This window comes from Patella vulgata, chromosome 8 (genome assembly GCF_932274485.2).
Source record: "Patella vulgata chromosome 8, xgPatVulg1.2, whole genome shotgun sequence".
Classification (NCBI taxonomy): Eukaryota; Metazoa; Mollusca; class Gastropoda; family Patellidae; genus Patella; species Patella vulgata.
This window is the reverse complement of record NC_065886.2, coordinates 12,872,799-12,892,279: the sequence shown is the minus strand read 5'-3', so window position 1 is coordinate 12,892,279 and position 19,481 is coordinate 12,872,799. Positions and strand designations below refer to the sequence as shown.

Sequence of the window (19,481 nt, the reverse complement as noted above, 5' to 3'; positions counted from 1 at the left end):
AATCAGGCTGTGGTCATTAAGTAGATTGCATGTATTAAATACTAGGGGTCTTTGGCAGTGGGAGGAAACCTGAGGACATGGAGAAAACCCACAAAGTCAGGCAGGCGACCCTACTCCTCATCATGGGATTGAAATCACACCACTTGATTCAATTACATACATTAGGATCTAAAGCACAAGCTTGCATTCTATACTAACAGATGATGAGGGAAATAATCCCAAACTTACCTGAACTAGCCAGTAGAGTAATCCCAATGGCAGTACAACTACCAGAAATATTGGATTACTGTACGCTATCACAACAAACGTACTTAAAACACCAAAAAAACAACTCATCCAAACACGAAACGTACTGGGTAGATTATTATCTATAACTTCTATATCTCGTGAAAAACGGTTCACTATCCTACCACTAGGTGTCGTATCAAAGAAAGACATTGGTGATCGTAAAATATTAAATAACATTTTAGCGTGGAGAGTTCTGGCTGCTGCTACCATTCTCGTTGAACATAACAAGGCAAAGATTAGTATAATAACCGCTGAAATAGAAGAAATATTTCAAATTGATCATGGGCAAAGGCATGAGAGAGAAAAAAGGGATTAAGGTCCAATCGACATGAACCAGCAGGTCATTTTGGGGCTAGCATGTGGTTATGTTTTATTTTCGTAATTCTCGTTGGGGTCTTTAGCATTGGGTGAAAATCGGAGGACCCAGACACAACCAATGAGGTTGGGTGAGCGATCCGACTCCTCGTTATATACAAGCAGGGAATCGAAAGCACACCACTTGACTCAATGGTAGACTCTGTGATCTAATGTGCATGCTTTAAAACCATTCAGCCAACCAACTCCCTGCTTCAACATTTGAGTGAGAGAGATGGGATTTAATGTGCACCCGACATGAGCCAGGTCATTATGGGGCTAGCATAAGGTAATAAGATGGTACATAGGGGTCTTTAGAGAGAGAGAGAGAGAAATGGGGTTTAACGTCCACTCAACACAGGCTAGGTCATTTCGGGACTAACATATGGTTTAATTGTATTTCAATAATTCGCTTGTGCGTAGGGGTCTTTAGCAGTGGGAGGAAACCGGAGGACCAGTAGAAAACCCACGAGGTTGGACAGGCAATCCTACTCCTTGTCACGAACAACCGGGAATTCAAAACCACGCCAGTTAACTCAATGACAGGCCTCATGATACAGCGCGCAAATGCTAATCATTTGGCCATACAACCCCCCTCTGATGTCTGGGAAAAATCTCCTTCATAGCAAACTGTATAGTGTATGTTTATAATCATTACAATCTGTTTCACAGTGGTATTGCAATAGTCTTCTAATAACTCTGTAAAATATGACTGCTTTCAACATGTGACATCCCATCACCCTGTCAATCATTGGCTTAATGGCATGCGCATTGTTTACAGAAGACACTACTGTGCAGAATGGTGCCGTTTCTCATTTTAAATACCCATTTACACTAAATAGGAAATATTAATTTACCTACATATACTTCAAACACCTTTATTTTTCTAATGCTTAAAACATTTTCTAGAATTTCATTTGCAGAAGGAAAAAAGTTAATATTGGGGACTCATTAAGCCATGCCGATGTCATACATATCAGTGAATGTAGCAGCCTAGTGAATATTCACTGATGATCAGTAGCGGCATAGCAAATATTCACTGATGATCAGTAGCAGCCTAGCGAATATTCACTTATGATCAGTAGCGGCCTAGCGAATATTCACTGATGATCAGTAGTGGCCTAGCGAATATTCACTGATGATCAGAGTGTAATCATTAGCCTGGTTAAACACAAATTCATTTTATATTTCAGATTTTATTTTGAAAACAAGATTTTTGTAACAAGAACATTTAGCTAAACCTACCTTGAGCTACACCCAGTCCTCCATAAACTCCAAGATACATATCGTTCTTGTCTTGATATTTTGTGGTCTTACTTAATGTACGATTTAACAGATACGGATCATCTGTCCATTGACTCAACCAGATACTAGAATACACACTAGCTACCTGATATCCCAGATAAATTAAAAATATCAACAATGTTGTAATACCACCAATAGCTTTAGCATATTCTATAAACACAGCCAGTTTTACCTAAAATAAACAAAATTCACAGATATAACTTGCAAGTATTTCACAATCTAATTAATACACAGATCTAGATGAGTTATTAAATAACCCTTTTTCAGAGAGTAGCCAATTAAATGGTCTGTTGAGTCAAGTTCTTATCGTCTGGCACAGGGAACTATGGGTAGACATTCTCAGCGATAGACCTCCTATTACAACCTGTCAGATCTTCATGTAGTGCAGACCAACGGAAGTATAAAAAGGTAGGTTGCCAGGTAACGAAACAAATGCCCACAGCAGCTAAATCGTTCGAGAGGTTGACAAGGGTTGTCACATATTTGTAGGTAATTGTAGGCATTTACAAGACAATTTCATACAGATGAGATTATAATTTTTGTCCTTTGAGGGTTCACAAGGTTCTACAAAATGAAACAAGGGCCTTAACTCTGGTTTCCTCCAACTGATAAAGACCCCCATGCGCAAATGAATTATTGAAATAAAATTGAACCATACGTTAGTCCCAAAATGACCTAGTTTGTGTAAAGTAGACGTTAAACCTCTCTCTCTCCCTCTGTGTCTCCGTCTGTGTGTGTGTGTTGGATAAAAGCTTTTTTTCAATCCGAGAAGGATTTAGTGAGAAGGATACAGGTAATTGAATACAGATGTTATAAGTATAAAATAAAGTGCATCAATTAAAAATAAACCGCAATATCACATGACTAGTTGATCCTGTTACAATAAACTATTCAGCTTATCCATAATCTATTCTAATGATAGTCTTAATATTGTGCTTTATCCAAAATAATCACACCTGTTTTAAGCGTTAATCTAAATCCAGCAATATCGGGAGAGCTAATTCTTGTAGCAGATTATCCACTCTGTTGGCACTGAATAGAAAAATGTCCTTTAACCAAACCAGACTGATTTAGAGCTTATCTTGTTTAACAATGTAATTTAAATAGCTCTTTTCTCCTAAGTATGTTCATATAGAGGAAATTTGAGCTTACCGTTCCAACTTCCGCTTTTTCAGCATCAATAAGTTTGTTGACCTCTGCAGGAATTTTCTTTTTCTCTACACAATCAGTTGATGGCTTTCTTTTACGAACTGTAGAATCTTTACTGGTAAAATATCAAAAAAACAGTCAGGTAAGACTAAATCAAACCAACGTAAACAATAACGGTCAGGTAAGATTAAATCAAATCAATGTAAACAATAACGGTCAGGTAAGACTAAATCAAATCAATGTAAACAATAACAGTCAGGTAAGACTAAATCAAACCAACGTAAACAATAACGGTTAGGTAAGACTAAATCAAATCAATGTAAACAATAACGGTCAGGTAAGACTAAATCAAATCAATGTAAACAAAAGCATTTATGATATTTATTAAAGCTTTTTATGCATAGGAATAGGAACTATAAATCTAACTGCATTTATTGTGCGTAAAGTTTCAATTTGATTTAACTCTTTGTAATCCTAATTCTATGGCATGTTATAATTGAGAGATAGTGACATATATTCATAACCAGTCAATCAAGATTGTGGGGCCGTAACTAGCTCAGAGCAACGAGGGGGGTGGGAAATGTTCTCAGGGGTGCTGTAAAATTGACGGACAATGTATATCTATTTTGACTTTTTGCCCCATTAATTACAGGCCTTCAACATTGACAAATAGGACTGAATCAAAGATACCTGCTACCAATTGTGTTTATATATAAATATACAATATATATATATTTACCCGGATGTTCTTTCATCATCACCAGATGTAGCAAAATCAGATGTACCAGTTACAGATTCCAATCTCTCCAATATCTGACTTTTAACAGCTTGTACTGTAAATATAAAATATATTATAGCTTGTAAAATGAATATATAATATATCATAGCCTGTAGAATATAAATATAAAATATATTACACGTTGTACTGTATAAATATCAATACTAATATTAGTGACTGTTGTTTTTCTGCTGTCTTGTCTGTTCAGGTTTGTCGGCTACACTAGGATTTTTCCCCTCAAGACTGAAATTTGGTGTAAAGGGGTAGCTCGGACTGGGGAGTAACATAGGCTAGGTGATGTTGGCCTACCACTTCTGCTTGTACAATAAATGTATAATATATTCTAGCTTGTACAGTGAAAATATTTTATAGTTTGTAATATCACAGTAAAATCATGTTCTACACGTGACTAAATATGTAAGTCAGATGATCACTGGCAGAGGAAGGAATCAATAAGTCGTTTTAAAAGTCATTCTAGATGCATTTAGGGCAAAACCAAATTTTGGCAAGTATGAACTGTACAATACAGCGGATTCTGTGCAGCAGACACAGAAGCAAAAGAGAAAACGAAAAGTTAGAGTGATGTTCTCTGAATCAATCCTAAAATAAATACAGATGTCATTAATTAATTGTACAATTTATCTTTTTATAAAGCACCAAGCAATCAAATCACTTAACACTCTGTTTAACTAGCAAAGAATGCTCATTGTCAAATTTAGTCAATATACTGATTTGTGATTGAAATACATATACGGTACTGTCATATTGTGGTATAGTCTATATCATTGTGGTCTGAAACCTTATGTTTAAGTTCACACAAGTTGTCTCCCTTATATGGTAGTTCTTTTGCCTTTTTGAGTAATAAGGAAAGAGATTGGAATTCTAACATGGAGAATGGTTGTTTTTCCTTTTCACCCACATGTAACTGTACAACACCCCAGGATCCAAGGATCCGAATATAACAGTCAACAAGTTTCATCACTCTCATCTAATTAACCCCTTAACTGCGTAGGACGTTATATAACGTCCTGGACAACTGCCACTCACCGTGTGTAGGACGTAATATAACGCCCTGGAGGTATTTTCCCCAACCCATTCTTCGAACACAATCTTACCATGCGTTAGATGTAATAATACGCCTGGTCGAGGAAATCTAATTGAAGGGAGACAACTCTATTTACTGTTAGTTTTATTACGGTTTAAGACCACTTAAATTTGTATTCAGAAAAAAATAGGCCAAAAAATGACGTTTTTCATCAAATTAATTACGCAATAGGGGGTAGTTAACGTCAAATTAATTACACAGTTAAGGGGTTAACAAATAAAACTGCTTATCTAAGTTTAGTTCCATCATGACACCATCCTAAAATAAATATACAGTACTCACTCTCTGGATCATCATCATCTTCAGATCCAGCTCCTTCTGTTAAATAATGCTTTAAAAACTGGGCAAATTTTCCATCATGACAGACAAGTTCATTATATGATCCAACTTCTGAAATTTCCCCTTCGTTCATGACAATAATTAGATCTGTTTTAGGTAACCAGTGAACACCATGAGTAACCAACAAACGAGTCTAAAAAGAGAGAGAGAGCAATGGGGTTTAAAGTTTACTGAACACAAACTACAGTGGACTCTGTCACTTCCGACATCTGAATACTAAGATATTCTGTGAAATTTGTCATCATTTTCATGTCCCGATTTATTTCCTTAATACTTCAACCCCAAAAAGTTATGAGTAGTCTGGATTCAGAATATTCCGAATTACGACATCAATCAGTGGTACCGACACACGATTTGCGTTGAATTAACATCGGATAATCTGGCCTTCAATCAGTGTGTGTTAGCCGACAAGAAATCACCAATCAATTATCTGTGAGCATAAAGCATTTGTCGATCTTTGATAATTTAATAATCTTTTGTAAATAAGAGAGTGCTTGGTATTTGATTTGAGATTCTCGTGGCAAATACACACTTGGCAAACCTTGGCAGATTCCGGATCTCTACATCTAGTACTTCCGGCATTGCGGCAATTGAGTATTCTGACATGCTGTCTATTTTATTGATCACATATGATGTCGGAATTGACAGTCCACTGTAGTTCGACACCATGCCATTTGATTCAATGACAGATCTTATGATCTAAAGGGCGTGAGTTAGATCATTCGGCCACCAAACCAACAATCGTGTCCAGAGAAACAACAATTATAAAACATGAAATTACATTAAAGTTATGTGAAATGTCTTATCCATAATTAGTCATTCATACTGAGTATATTAAAAAAAACAATATTCTGATTCTCAAGATAATCTGGGGTTTAATGTGCACTCAATACAAACTAAGTAATTTTGGGTTCTTTTTTATGTTAATAATGGTTTAATAATGATCATAATTTGCCATTGAGTCATGATTTCCTTACCTTTTTCTTCAGTGTTCCTTCATGACCTATGACCTTTTCAAAGATATGTTTTCCTACGTGTGAGTCGACGGCACTGAGTGGATCATCGAGAAGATAAATATCAGCGTTACTATAAACAGCTCGAGCTAAACTAACTCTCTGTTTCTGTCCTCCACTCAGATTGATTCCCTAAAATAGAAAAAATTAACATAAAATATAAAGTCAGATAATACTTCTAGACACTGCAAGTTATTTCCCTTTTTACGACAATATCTAATTTTTCACAGCTTAATTCAGCATTATGTTAGATTTAGATACCGAGCTGGCAGTTCTCACAATAATGGTTAAAAAAAGATAATGAAATGAAAATGAAATGAAATGGGGTTTAACGTCCTACTGTTCTGCTCCGAACTGGGCTAATGAAGACGGGCATACGCCATACAGTGTGCTATGAGGGAAATTTTGCCATGGCCTACTCTTATATCGAATTCCAACTGTCAAGGGATCTCTTATGTGCATGCCAATAGGTACACGGGACCTCGGTTTTTCGTCCCATCTGAACGACTAGACATATGTCCTTGTCAGGCACTCCGTCCTGCATCATTGACAAGCGGAAACCAAGCCGGAAAATCTGGATGAACTTTCTCGGCCAATGCAGGGACTGAACACCCGACCTCCAGGCTAGTGAGAAAGCGGAAAAAAAAAAAAATGAAAAGGGAATAAGTTGAAAATTTCAAAGAAGTTAGGCCTGTTTGGAGAATAGTGGAGTCTCGATTGTCATTGCTACGATAATAACAAAGTCTTGATCATCGATTTTTAGATTAAATCAATGAACACTAAAATATACTCTAATTAATTATTTATCATCTAATTAAGAAATCAAACTCAAATATCCAAGTTAGATAAACTCCTGGATTGGATTCATTTGCATTAAAAGGGTAACATTCATGGCAGCAGCTAGACTGCAGCAGAGAGAGTGAGAGAAATGGGGTTTAACGTCCACTTGACACAAACTAGGTCATTTATGGACTAACATATGGTTCAATTTTATTTCAATAATTCACTTGCCCATAGAGGTATTTAGCAGTGGGAGGAAACTGGAGAAAACCCACAAGGTTGGACAGGCAATCAGGCATCTCTACTCCTTGTCACGTAGAACTGGGGAATCAAAACTAAGACACTTGAATCAATGACAGACCTTATAAGGCATCGTACACACGCTAACCATTCGGCCATCCAACCCCCCAGACTGCAGAAGATTTTGTAAAGAGCTAAAAAGACATTTAGGAACAATGTTAATATAAAATAATACAAAGATTGTGGGATATTTTAATTAATTTGTCACCTTTTCTCCTATTTCTGTTAAATCACCACCAGGTAGGATATCTAGATCTGGTTTTAAGGCACATGCTTCTAGAACACGATCATAGGTCTTGTGTTTACATCGACTACCAAATAATATATTATCTTTAACAGTAGCATTCTGTATCCAGGCTTCTTGTGGCACATAGGCTATAGATCCCTGCAGTAACAAATATATCAAATATTACCTGCGCTACAGATCCCTGCAGTAACAAATATATTATATACAGATTCCTGAAGTAACATAAATATTTTATATATATCCTACGCTACAGATCCCTGCAGTAACAAATACATCATATATAACGCCATACATCCCTGTAGTAACAAGTATATCATATATAACATATGCTATAGATCCCTGTAGTAACAAATATATTATAACAAAGGTAATTTAATATCTTGTGGGACCTTTGCTGCAACAAAATAAAGGTAATTTAGCATCTTGTGCTACATGCAATAACACTGAAAACCATTAGCTCGTGGAAAATCCTTTTTTCATTAATTTACCTTGATGTAGTGTCTGATTTAATTAGGGACTCATATAAATGTTCCCTTTCACCAATTAGTGATAATTTACCTTGAGATCTTCAAATTCACCAATTGAGATACCGAGTTCGCAAAAACATTAATTTTGTTCAAATTCAAACTCAAAACCCATTTCTTTATGACTTATTATCAGGATTAGCAATTTTCAGTCATGCATTTATAGAGAGAGAGAGAGAGAGAGAGAGAGAGAGAGAGAGAGAGATGGGGTTTACCATATGTTTTTATCAATAATTCACTTGCGCATAGGGGTCTTTAGCAGTGGGAGGAAATCGGACAATCAAAATTATACCACTTGACTAACTGACACACCTTGTAGTGATTTCACATACACACATTAAACCAATAGTCCAGCCATGAAGTAAGCACAATTATAAACCTACTTGACTATAATATACTCTTCAAAAAAAGTAGGGGATATTGAAATGCAAATATCTAGGCAGGTTGTGATATGATAAATAGTCATGGACACTTGACATGCTTTGATAGTATGTTCACAGATGAAGGACTTATCTCCCCAACAGAACCACTGAGCTGCATGTGCGACACGCAATAGCGCCATACACGTGGGAGGGGTTCATTGTCAAATTTGACACTTCAAGGAAGGGTTGATAAAAACTACCGCTTGCTAGTTTATCTTATCCATATTTGCTTTCCTATCGGTTCTTCTATAAGATTTACTGTTTAGCATATCTTTGCTTTAGTGTGTTACGTTTAATTTGATCGGAAGACGTGTTCATCGACCTCAACGTCAACCGACAACACTGCAAGAATTGGCCCTGGCACTGCAAGACGAGTGGGTCAGATTGCCCCAAATCGTGATTGGACGGTTGATTAGGAGCATCCTACGACGAATTGCTGAATGTCTGAGGATTGGTGGAGCAATTACTCATTTTTAAGACAAAAATCAAAAACATCCATTTTCACTTTTGACAGTGTATCTCTTTGCGAGTGAAATGGGGGCCGTCAGATAAGCCGCCCACATGAACTGTTTATGTTCATGTGTAGGCAATTGGCCTGTTATTAACATACACTGGATACCTCTAAAAAAAAACAGCAGTGCATTTCCCCAGTTTTGTATTGTTTCTGAATATCCCCTACTTTTTTTTGAAGAGTATATATTGATTATGTTTAACTTACCTTAATATTGACGTTACCACTGACTTTTTCTAGTTCACCCAGTAAAGATGATATCAGTGATGATTTACCTGATCCAACTTGTCCAACTATAGCCACTAATTTACCTTCAGTAATATCTATATTTATACTACAAATAAACAAATATATAATATCTATTTTTATACTACAAATAAACAAATATATAATATCTATATTTATACTAAAAATAAACAAATACTTTAATATCTATACTTATACCAAAAATAAACAAATATATAATATCTATATCTATACTAAAAATAAACAAATATATAATATAATATCTATACTCAAAATAAACAAATATACAATATAATATCTATACTTAAAATAAACAAATATATAATATATATATATACTATTCAAAAAAAGTAGGGGATATTTGATTTTTAAGTGTTATTAAAGTCACCTAATGAAACTGACGAAGAAACAAATGACAAAATGAAATGAAGTTCACATTCATCGATTTATTCCAAATGATCGTTAGACTAAGTAAGGCACAGACGCATATCAAAATTTGTTTTCTGGTCACTAAAACAATTAAACTGATGTTTCCATCCTGGAATTCAATGCCACAATGACTGTAACATTCAAAGTCAGAGTCGTGCAAATCTTGGGTTGGACCCCCATGATGATCCCAAGCATCACCTGCATTCCATGCGGTAGCTATTGGTGCGTTTGGGCGTCACATGTAACTGGAAATGTTTCTTCTGTTAAGTTCTATAGTGACTTTTTTCGTTGTCATTTGCATATTTTAGTATTATGCCCTCAAAATCAAATATCCCCTACTTTTTTTGAATAGTATATATTTATACCAAAAATAAACAAAAAATGAAATGAAATGGGGTTTAACATCCTACTATTTTGCATCAACCGGGCAAATGAAAATGAGCATACGTCATGCAGTGTGCTTGGAGGGAAAATTTGCCTGGACAGCGGTGCTACATCCTACTCTTCTATCCAATTTTAACTGCCAAGGTTTCTTTTATGTGCATGCCAATGTCTACACATGACCTCCATCTTTCGTCCCATCTGAACGACTAGACACCTATCCTTATTTGGTCTTTTGTCCTGCAGCACTGACAAGAGGACACCATGACAAACAATCCCTAGAAACTTTCTCAGCCAACACCGGGAGCGAACATGCGATTTCCAGGCTAAAGAGCCGGCATCTTACTCAAAGACCAACCGCAGCTCCCCCACTGTTAATGAAGAACAGTAAACCCCATTCCATATCATTTCAATGAATACTTCCTTTTCTATGTATTTATAGGAATATAGGAGGCTGGGGGAGGGGGCAACATTCCCTTGAAAAAGTAACAGTGGCTGGACCGACTGATAGTTCTGTGCAACTGCTGGTACAGACGATAATATCTTTTCTATGCATCAATAGGAATATAGGGAGGTGGGGGGGGGGGGGGACTAGTTTCTGGACCGACTGATAGTTAAGTGCAACTGCTGGTACAAACGATAATATATTTTCTATGTATTGTAAATAACATACAAACAAAAAAAACAAGCTAAATGAATACTCGACAGTACATACTTTCTAAGTGTAGGTTTTGGTAGTGTTTTATCCCATCTAAATGTTCCATTATCTATCTTTACGACAGCTTCTACACTATCAATATGGCTAACTGTTTCCAGATCTAAATCAGTGCTTCGTAAAAACTTGGAGAGTCTTCCTATAGAGACCCAACCCTGATAATAAAATAAAAACAACTCTGGATTAAAGTTATTCAGCTTGGTTATTCATGGTCGATTGAAATCCAGCATATTTTAAAGTTTGTTTCAGTTGTCGTGAAATTCAGGGCTGGTGGAATATTTAATATTTCCAAGTATAGATTCGGAAATTCATGGATTAATCAATGTAATTTACAAATACATGATTTTCAAAGCAAATACTAAAATTCAAAGGTATGCCAAGGGCAATAACTCTGCAAACAATTGATGAATCTTGTTCAAATTGTTCAAAGGTATGCTCCTCCAAGGTTTATTGCATAATAAAGCATAAACCAAGTTTCAACAAAATGGCCTTCAATGTGAATGGTTGCCTATAAAACAACTGAAATATTTTAACAATTAGCAACTTCATTTTCCAAGAGCTAAATGTTGTAGGTGCATTTTAATATGTTAGAAGAGAGAGAGAGAGAGAGAGAGAGAGAGAGAGAGAAAGAGAGAGAGAGGGGGGTAACTCCACTTGATATATTATGGGACTAACATATTATGGTTCAACTTAATTTCAATAATTCCATAGCGCATAGTGGTCTTTAGCAGTGGGAAAACCCCAGATCACCTAGAGAAAACCCATGCTGTTGGACAGGCGACCAAAATTACTCCACTTGACTCTCACGTTAAACCCCCACTAATTAAAAGACAGCATCATTAAAATATTTCCTGAAACTGTAAAGATTTGTGTATCAAATGATTACCTGTATACAGTATGGTATTATCATAGGTAAGAGATTAATTGGCATACGTAGAATATTAAATAGAGACAATGAGACAAAGGCTTTCTGGGCATCTAAATAATGATCATCTGATGATAAAACATATGTTGCAAATGTTGCTAAGGTTACCTGAAATATATAAATAGTCATCATCTATATAACAACAGAGAAAGTTTGTTTGTTTGTTCGCTGTACAACTATAACTTCCGTAAGTACTATAGACATGGTTATCAAGGCACTTACACAGCTCGCAATATGGAAACTTACTGCCAATCCCACAAGAAACAGACAGATCTTCAAACAGTTGCACAGGATAGTCTTTCATCCTCAATTAACCAGTTTTATTGACTAAAACATGTCTGTGACCTTTCATTTAAGAATATATCATACTCACACACCAGATTAGAAGTTTCCCTTAACAACATGTCCTACTCACCAGATAAGGAGTTTTCTTTAATAATATACCCTACTCACCAGATAAGGAAAACGAAATGAAATGGGGATTAACGTCCTACTGTTCTGCTCCGAGCTGGGCCACCAGGTAAGGAGTTTCCTTTAAGAACATATCCTGGTCACCAGATAAGGAGTTTCCCTTCAGATTATATCCTACTCACTAGAATGAGTTTCCCTGAAGAACAGATCCTAGTCACCAGATAGTGAGTTTCCCTTAAGATCATATCCTACTCACCAGATAAGGAGCACAAGTCCAAGCAAATGTTCCTACAGCATTGAGATATGCTGATTTACGTAATATGGTTAACTCCTGGTCTCGTATAGCCAATATCTTCTCTTGAAATGACAACTCCCATGCATACAGTTTTAATACCTAAAACATAAAATCATTTATTTGAGAGGGAGCGAGATAAACAGGATTTAACATCCACTCAACACAAATTAGGTCATATTGGGACCAACATATGGTTCAACAAAGTTTGATTTCAATTATATTTTTTTGAGTAGGATATTTTTAGGAGAGGGTGGAATCTCGAGAATCCAGAGAAAACCCATGAGGAGTGGCAGACGACCTAACAACTTGTCATGTATAATTGAGGGACCGAAGCCTGGAGTGAGGTCTGGGGGGATTACCGAAAAATTTGATTAAATCTGACGGTCCAAGACAATATTTTTGCTCAATTAGGCACATACATATATAGGATTAATGCAGGGATGAGGCCACAGTGGCAACAATGCTTCGCACCTTGTATATACAGGGCGGATCCAGGAAATTTTGCAGGAGGGGCTATGCCAGGTTCCTGAGACTATGTACCTTTGGCCTTGAAAGTTTTTGAGAAACACATGGTCTATATTGTCATTTTGACATTTATACAAACACACTGAGCTTTTTAAAGAGAGAAATCCAACATCCCGTGGGTGGGTGGGGGTGGACCGCTGAAACCCCCCCTTCTGGATCAGCCTGACATACTCGGCACGAGCCCTATCTGGACATGCGCCTGGATATATTGAGTACCAATTGTCTACCATTAAAAACCCAGAGCACTAACCTTGATACCATTCAAGACTTCATTCATCAATTTTATCCTCTGATCCTTCAACTTCATCTGAGCCATCTGATATTTCCTCAGTTTAGTTGCGATAAACGCATTCAGTGGCATCAGTAATATCATAACGCCCAGGCCAGCAAAGATGGATGCTCCAAGAGACTGATATAACATGTAGAGTGCGACAGATATGATAAGAGGTGAAGACCATAACATATAGAGATAACCGGTGACATCTTGAACTCTTTGACAATCAACGGACATTAAGTTGACTATCTCTCCCACGGTTGTCTGTTTCTTCGCCTCACTACTGATAGTTAGAGCCTAGAAATAGAAATGAAATGAAATGGGGTTTAACGTCCTACTGTTCTGCTCCGACTGGGTTAATGAAGACGGGCATACGCAATACAGTGTACTATGAGGGTAATTTTTCCTGAGCAGCGGCACTATGGCCTACTCATATATCGAATTCCAACTGCCAAGGGAACTTTTACATGCGTACCAATGTGTACACGGGACCTTGGTTTTTCTTCCCATCCGAACAACTAGACAGCTGTCCCTAGCCAGGCCCAAGTCGGAAGCCTATAAATAGACTGAAAGATAGTATTAAAAACCAAAATCAAATATTTACTGAATCGAAATGAGTTTTAACATCCTACTTTTCTGTTCCATCTGTGCTATGGTCTACTCTCATTTGTATTCCAACGGCCAGGGTTCTCTTACGTACAATTCTGTCCTAATGACTAGACTTTATTCCTTGCCCGGCCCTTCATCCTGCCCCACTAATAAGGGGAAAACAAACTGGAAAATCCTGACTTAGACTGCCTTGTTACAGATCCAGTGTATTACTCACTGATCGACCATGGCTTCAAAGTTGAGTGGAAGATAGAATTATGAAATTCAACTGGATGAAAATTAACATTTTAGAGTATTTGTTGTCCTATGCGGAAAAGAATAATTTATGATTATTGGGAAACTCTTCGCAAGATGCTGGGTTACTTTGCCGTTTTCTTTGTTCAATTTGATGGAATGATTATCTTACTTAGTTACATTGTCATTTTTGTGGCAGCAGATGCTATTTGGTCATCTGTAATGTAAATTTGGTAGCCTACAAACATGCTCCAGTTTTGGGGAAATCTGGCATACACCAGTAGAACTTCCCTTGATTTGACTTGATGTCAGGTTTAATGTCTGCTTCAACCGAGGGAGATGCCGTAGACAAGTGCAACTTCCAAGCATACATACCTTTTTATAAATGGCTGCTATAAGTGCTGATTTGATTCTCATCCCAAGGGTCATACTGATATGGAATGAATAATGGTAGAAGCATGACATGATGGTTGCGATGACGAAAAAACCTCCAGCATATACATATCCCTGCCAATCTGGTTTAGTATCACGATTCTGTGTAAAATCTATTAATGCACTGTAAAAAAAGAAAAATATTAACAAAACTTTAATACAACCAGTCAGATCTTCATGTAGTGGAGGCAATAGAAAACTATATAAAAAAAAGAAGCAAAATATAGATCTATATTTTAATCAGACTGATTGAGAGAGAGAAAAACAAATAAATTAGACATCTTGTCTCTACCAATCTGATTAAAATAAAGATCCTATTTCGTTTCGTTTTTTATAGTTCAAAATTTCATTTTATTTGTCTGTACTACAATAGGATCTGGAAGAGTTGTTATATAACAGGTGTTCTGGATTAGCGTGCCATGCACAGAACTGTGGGTAAACCACTAGAAACAGCTCCACGCTGATTGATTGATCAATATCTGACGCCATTGGGTAAAAAGCCAATCGTACCACCCCTGACGCGACCTTCTAGTACAACTGGTCAGATCTTCATTTAGTGTAGACCATCGAAAGTATAAACAAACGAAATATAGATCTGTATTTTAATCAGATTGGTCTCGTACTAGCCTAGGACTGGCATCACACTAGTAGACCCCATGACACGTTTTAATGGAATATTAGGCAGCGCTTAGACAAAATATTCTTACCTTTGTAAAATGGGACTAACAAATTGTAACAAATCGTATATAGCTTTCAAAACAAATGACCAGAGTAGTGTAAAACCATAAGTTTTAAATAAAACTTTCAACAACGATGCTTCTTTTTTCTTTGGTGCATCATCTTTTGTTCCTTTAAAAGACACGCCTTGTTCAACTGAAGTACTGCCTTCCGTTAATAAAGGGGTTTTCTCAGAAACATTCGATGACTTGGCTTCGTTCCTAAGATGATGTTCTTCAGCTTTGTTTGAAAAAACACCAGTATAATGTTTTTTGAGATTGTACTTTCTTTCACTGTAAAAGAAATAAATGATAATTTTTAGTCAAAAGCTAAATCCATTGATGTTTATTTTTATTTTTCGGACCATGTTGGATCTTTCATACCTTAATCCACGCTAAAATATATTCAGGTTTACTTTTTAACATATAATTAAACACACATTATGCAAGAGCTAAATCTGCCTATTGCAGGTCTTTCTTTAGGCCTGAAATGTTATATAAATTATTAATTAGACTTTAATTAACTTATCCAGACTATAATCAACTCTTGATGGCATCAGATTTCTCCGATATTAAATAGATAAGAACAGTTCAGTCATAATTTGATTTAAGCTAAAAATGGAGGCGCGAGACTTAGCTTCGAACAACCAGTACGGTGGTTGAAATTATTGCACAAGTCTTGTCAAACCTTCAAAGGCTAATAACATCTTCGCTTGCAATAGAGTAATTTAAAGGAAATTTTCAAATTATTAATTTTACATTATCTATTTTTAAATTATTATAGCAAGAATGGCTACATCTTTATCTAAATCTTACATAAGGTATCTTTAAGTAAACAAAATCAAAATATCAACGATAAATAATCCTCCATCTTGGATTCAATCGGATTAAAAACATTTTAGCTAAGATTATGGTGACACTGGCTTGTTTTCAACATGTCCTGTTGATATCGTCAGCAGATGATACCAAAAGTTGACATATCTTAAATTCATGATATCTTTGTCAATAACGATTGGAATTGAATTATTTTTGAACAGTGAATTTTTTTAGAGATTCAACATCAACAATACTGTATTTTTATATACGCAACACTTGCCACATCAGTCAACGGGTTAATAAGTAATCGTCACCATTCACCAGCACCAATGTCTTTTAACGTCCTACTGAAGACGGGCATACGTCATACAATGTGCTATGAGGGAAATTTTGCCCGGATAGCGGCTCTACAGCCTACTCTTATAACACATTCCAACTGCAATGGGATCTTTTACGTGCAGGCCAGTGTACACAAGACCTCCGTCTTTTGTCCCACCTGAACAACTAGACAAATGTGTTGTCAGGCCCTCCGTTCTGCACAACTGACAAGGGGAAACCACGTCAGAAAATCCCGATGAATTTTCTCAGCCAACACCGGGAGAGAAGCTGCGAATTTCAGGGTAGCGAACGAGCGTCTTACTCACAATATCCTCCATGGCTCCAGACAGATAAGAATTTATTTTTAATTTCATTCACTTTCAGTTGATTTAGAAAACAATAATCTCCAAGCAACAAATTTGACAAGAATGTGTGACAGTAGATTGAATTCAAAACAGGACATGTTTCGGGTGATAACCCTTCATCAACTGCTGGGCGTTGACACTGAAGCCCAGGTATCATTTAATCTTGCGTATTTCACATTTATTCAATATCAAATCCTTGTTTGAAAATTCATAAAAATCATTTAAAATCACCCCAAATCAACTAATTTGTACTTGTGTCCAGTTTATGTGTGTTTATGTGTATTTACTTACATTTCCTCATTCTGTTGTTTTGTTTTTTGTAAAGCTTTGTTCCAAGCTTCTTCAAATTCTGGTACAACTTTTTCACTATCATCTCTAGGATTCAGCTCAAATAGATCTTCTTCTTCTATAGATTTTCTATATCCTAACAATATCAAACTGTAAAATAAAATAAACAAGATGATTAAAAGTTACTGCAGGAGAAGCCCACTTCACGCAAAACAAAACAAAGAATAAGAAATAGAGAGAGAAATAGGGAGACAGCGAAATGGGGTTTAATGTCCACTCGACATAAACTAGGTCATTTTGGGACTAACATATGATTTAATTTTATTTCAATAATTTGCTTGCGCGTAGGAGTCTTTAGCAGTGGGAGGAAACCGGAATAACCGGAGAAAACCCACAAGGTTGGACAGGCAACCCTACTCCTTGTCACGTACAACCGGGGATTCGAAACCACGCCAGTTGACTCAATGACAGGCATTATGATACAGCGCGCATGTGCTAACCATTCGGCCATCCAAACCCCCAGAATAAGAAATAAACGGCCATCCAAACCCCCAGAATAAGAAATAAACAAATATCAATTCAAGTGAATGGCTCCCGGCGGACAGTCATCTACATCCTGCGTCCTTGTATACCAGAAACTTAACTCAAATTTGTTGCCATGGTAACATAAAAATGCTTAAAGTTACAATTTCATATTTTCTAAGAAGTCAAAACATAATTATTTCTATGTCTTTTGCTCAATAGGTTGTCAACTCACTATTATACGATCATAGGTGTCATTCTCAAACTTAAAACTCATTTACACCGGAAATAATAACACAATTACCTCCCTTTTTTTTCTATTCTCCATCATGGAGTAGTTATCTTCAAACATTTGAATTTGAAGATGAAAATGATATTTTTGCCAATTTCTCAACTGGCAATAGTGAATTATAGGATTAATAGGATTATTCTTTAACAAGGTAGGACTGTTTATAGATACCATCTATTTTAAGGCTTTATTTTAATAAATTTTAAAAATATAACTTAAAAATATGAAATTGCAACTTTAAATATGAGAAATGTATATTTAGCCAAATGCATATTTAGTACTATACTATATGAGGTTAACATCCACTCAAAATAAATTAGGTCATTTTGGGACTAACATATGGTTCAATTTTATTTCAATAATTCACTTGTACATGTAGGGGGTCTTTAGCAGTGGGGGGAAACTGGAGAACTTGCACGAAACCCATGATTTTTGTCAGAAACATGCTGGGAATTGAAACCATGCCACTCGACTCAGACCTTATGATCTAAAGTGCACATATAAGACCATAAGGCTGCCCAATGCCCCACTTATCTGAAGTAAACACTGGGTTGACAAAATTTGGAGTTGAAGACCTGGAAATGTTACAAATAATTTTCAACTATCTGCTCAAATCAAGAAATAATAAAATAATAACTTACTAGTTTATCCAGGAGAAGGTGACTTGACTAGGAAATGAAGCTTTTGTCTCTGGTGAAGATTGCTGAAATATCAAAAATCTTTTGTCAATAAACTGGCAGACAAAGGCTATACAATACATAACATTCATGTTAGACTCTACCAACTCGGCAAACCATGGCAGATTCTGGTACCCTACATTGACTACATCTAGCCTCGGCTATATGACAGTAAGTGATATGTACCTACACCTATATAATTGTGATGCAGCTATTGGTTTACGTATTAGGAAAAATTGCCGCTATTAGAAAGAAGTTCTAAAAATGGCGTTATTTGAAGAGTGTGTAGAGTTTTCATTGCAAAGTTGTGAATCGGATAAAAACAGCTTCAGACATTGAAAGCTTTGTATGATAGGCGTCTTCATGGGTGCTGCCATTTGTAATCCGTGAATTTGAAAGTAGTTCCAATGGCAGAATTCATCATACAGCAGAGGCTAGATGTAGGGTACTGGAGTCGGCTGAAGTTTGTTGTGTGAGGCTCCACCCACATTAAACAGTAGCCCGTCTATATATATTATACACTACTGTTGGGGAAGGCACTGGCTTGCTAACCAGCTAAGAGGTGTCAGGTTCGAGCTGTATTGGAAGAGAAACTTTCTCTGGATTATCCAGTTTGGTTTGTCAGTGGTGTCGTGTGACATCTTTCAAGTGGTAAGAAAAACCTGAGGTCCATGTACATTTTGGCGTAGATGTGAAAGAATTTGGGAAAACCAAGCTGCAAAATCTGGATTAGTCATCCACCATTTGCTCCTGGAAAGCATTATAGTAGATAAGCCTATTCCTAAGTAAACTTTCATCAAATAAATTTAAACAAAAATTGACCTTTTACTAATTAGGGAGAGAGAGAAATTGGATTTAACGTCCTATTTTACTAATTAACTAGTTATTTTGTTACAATA

At 36.3% G+C, this 19,481-nt stretch overlaps 1 protein-coding gene across 1 annotated transcript in view; it reads right to left on the bottom strand.

The window, feature by feature from the left end:
* LOC130010334 (multidrug resistance-associated protein 1-like) overlaps positions 1-19,481 on the bottom strand; it is a 37,632-nt gene that overhangs the window by 9,602 nt on the left and 8,549 nt on the right. The window contains exons 6-21 of the mRNA XM_050560464.2: positions 18,547-18,608; positions 17,098-17,244; positions 15,299-15,601; positions 14,535-14,715; positions 13,293-13,613; positions 12,479-12,616; positions 11,773-11,919; positions 10,887-11,041; positions 9,323-9,449; positions 7,620-7,796; positions 6,296-6,463; positions 5,262-5,451; positions 3,836-3,929; positions 3,100-3,211; positions 1,888-2,119; positions 229-539 (exon numbers count right to left, since the gene is read on the bottom strand). Of these exons, the coding sequence (XP_050416421.2) occupies positions 229-539; positions 1,888-2,119; positions 3,100-3,211; positions 3,836-3,929; positions 5,262-5,451; positions 6,296-6,463; positions 7,620-7,796; positions 9,323-9,449; positions 10,887-11,041; positions 11,773-11,919; positions 12,479-12,616; positions 13,293-13,613; positions 14,535-14,715; positions 15,299-15,601; positions 17,098-17,244; positions 18,547-18,608 (2,865 nt within the window). The remainder of the gene's footprint in view (positions 1-228; positions 540-1,887; positions 2,120-3,099; positions 3,212-3,835; positions 3,930-5,261; positions 5,452-6,295; positions 6,464-7,619; positions 7,797-9,322; positions 9,450-10,886; positions 11,042-11,772; positions 11,920-12,478; positions 12,617-13,292; positions 13,614-14,534; positions 14,716-15,298; positions 15,602-17,097; positions 17,245-18,546; positions 18,609-19,481) is intronic.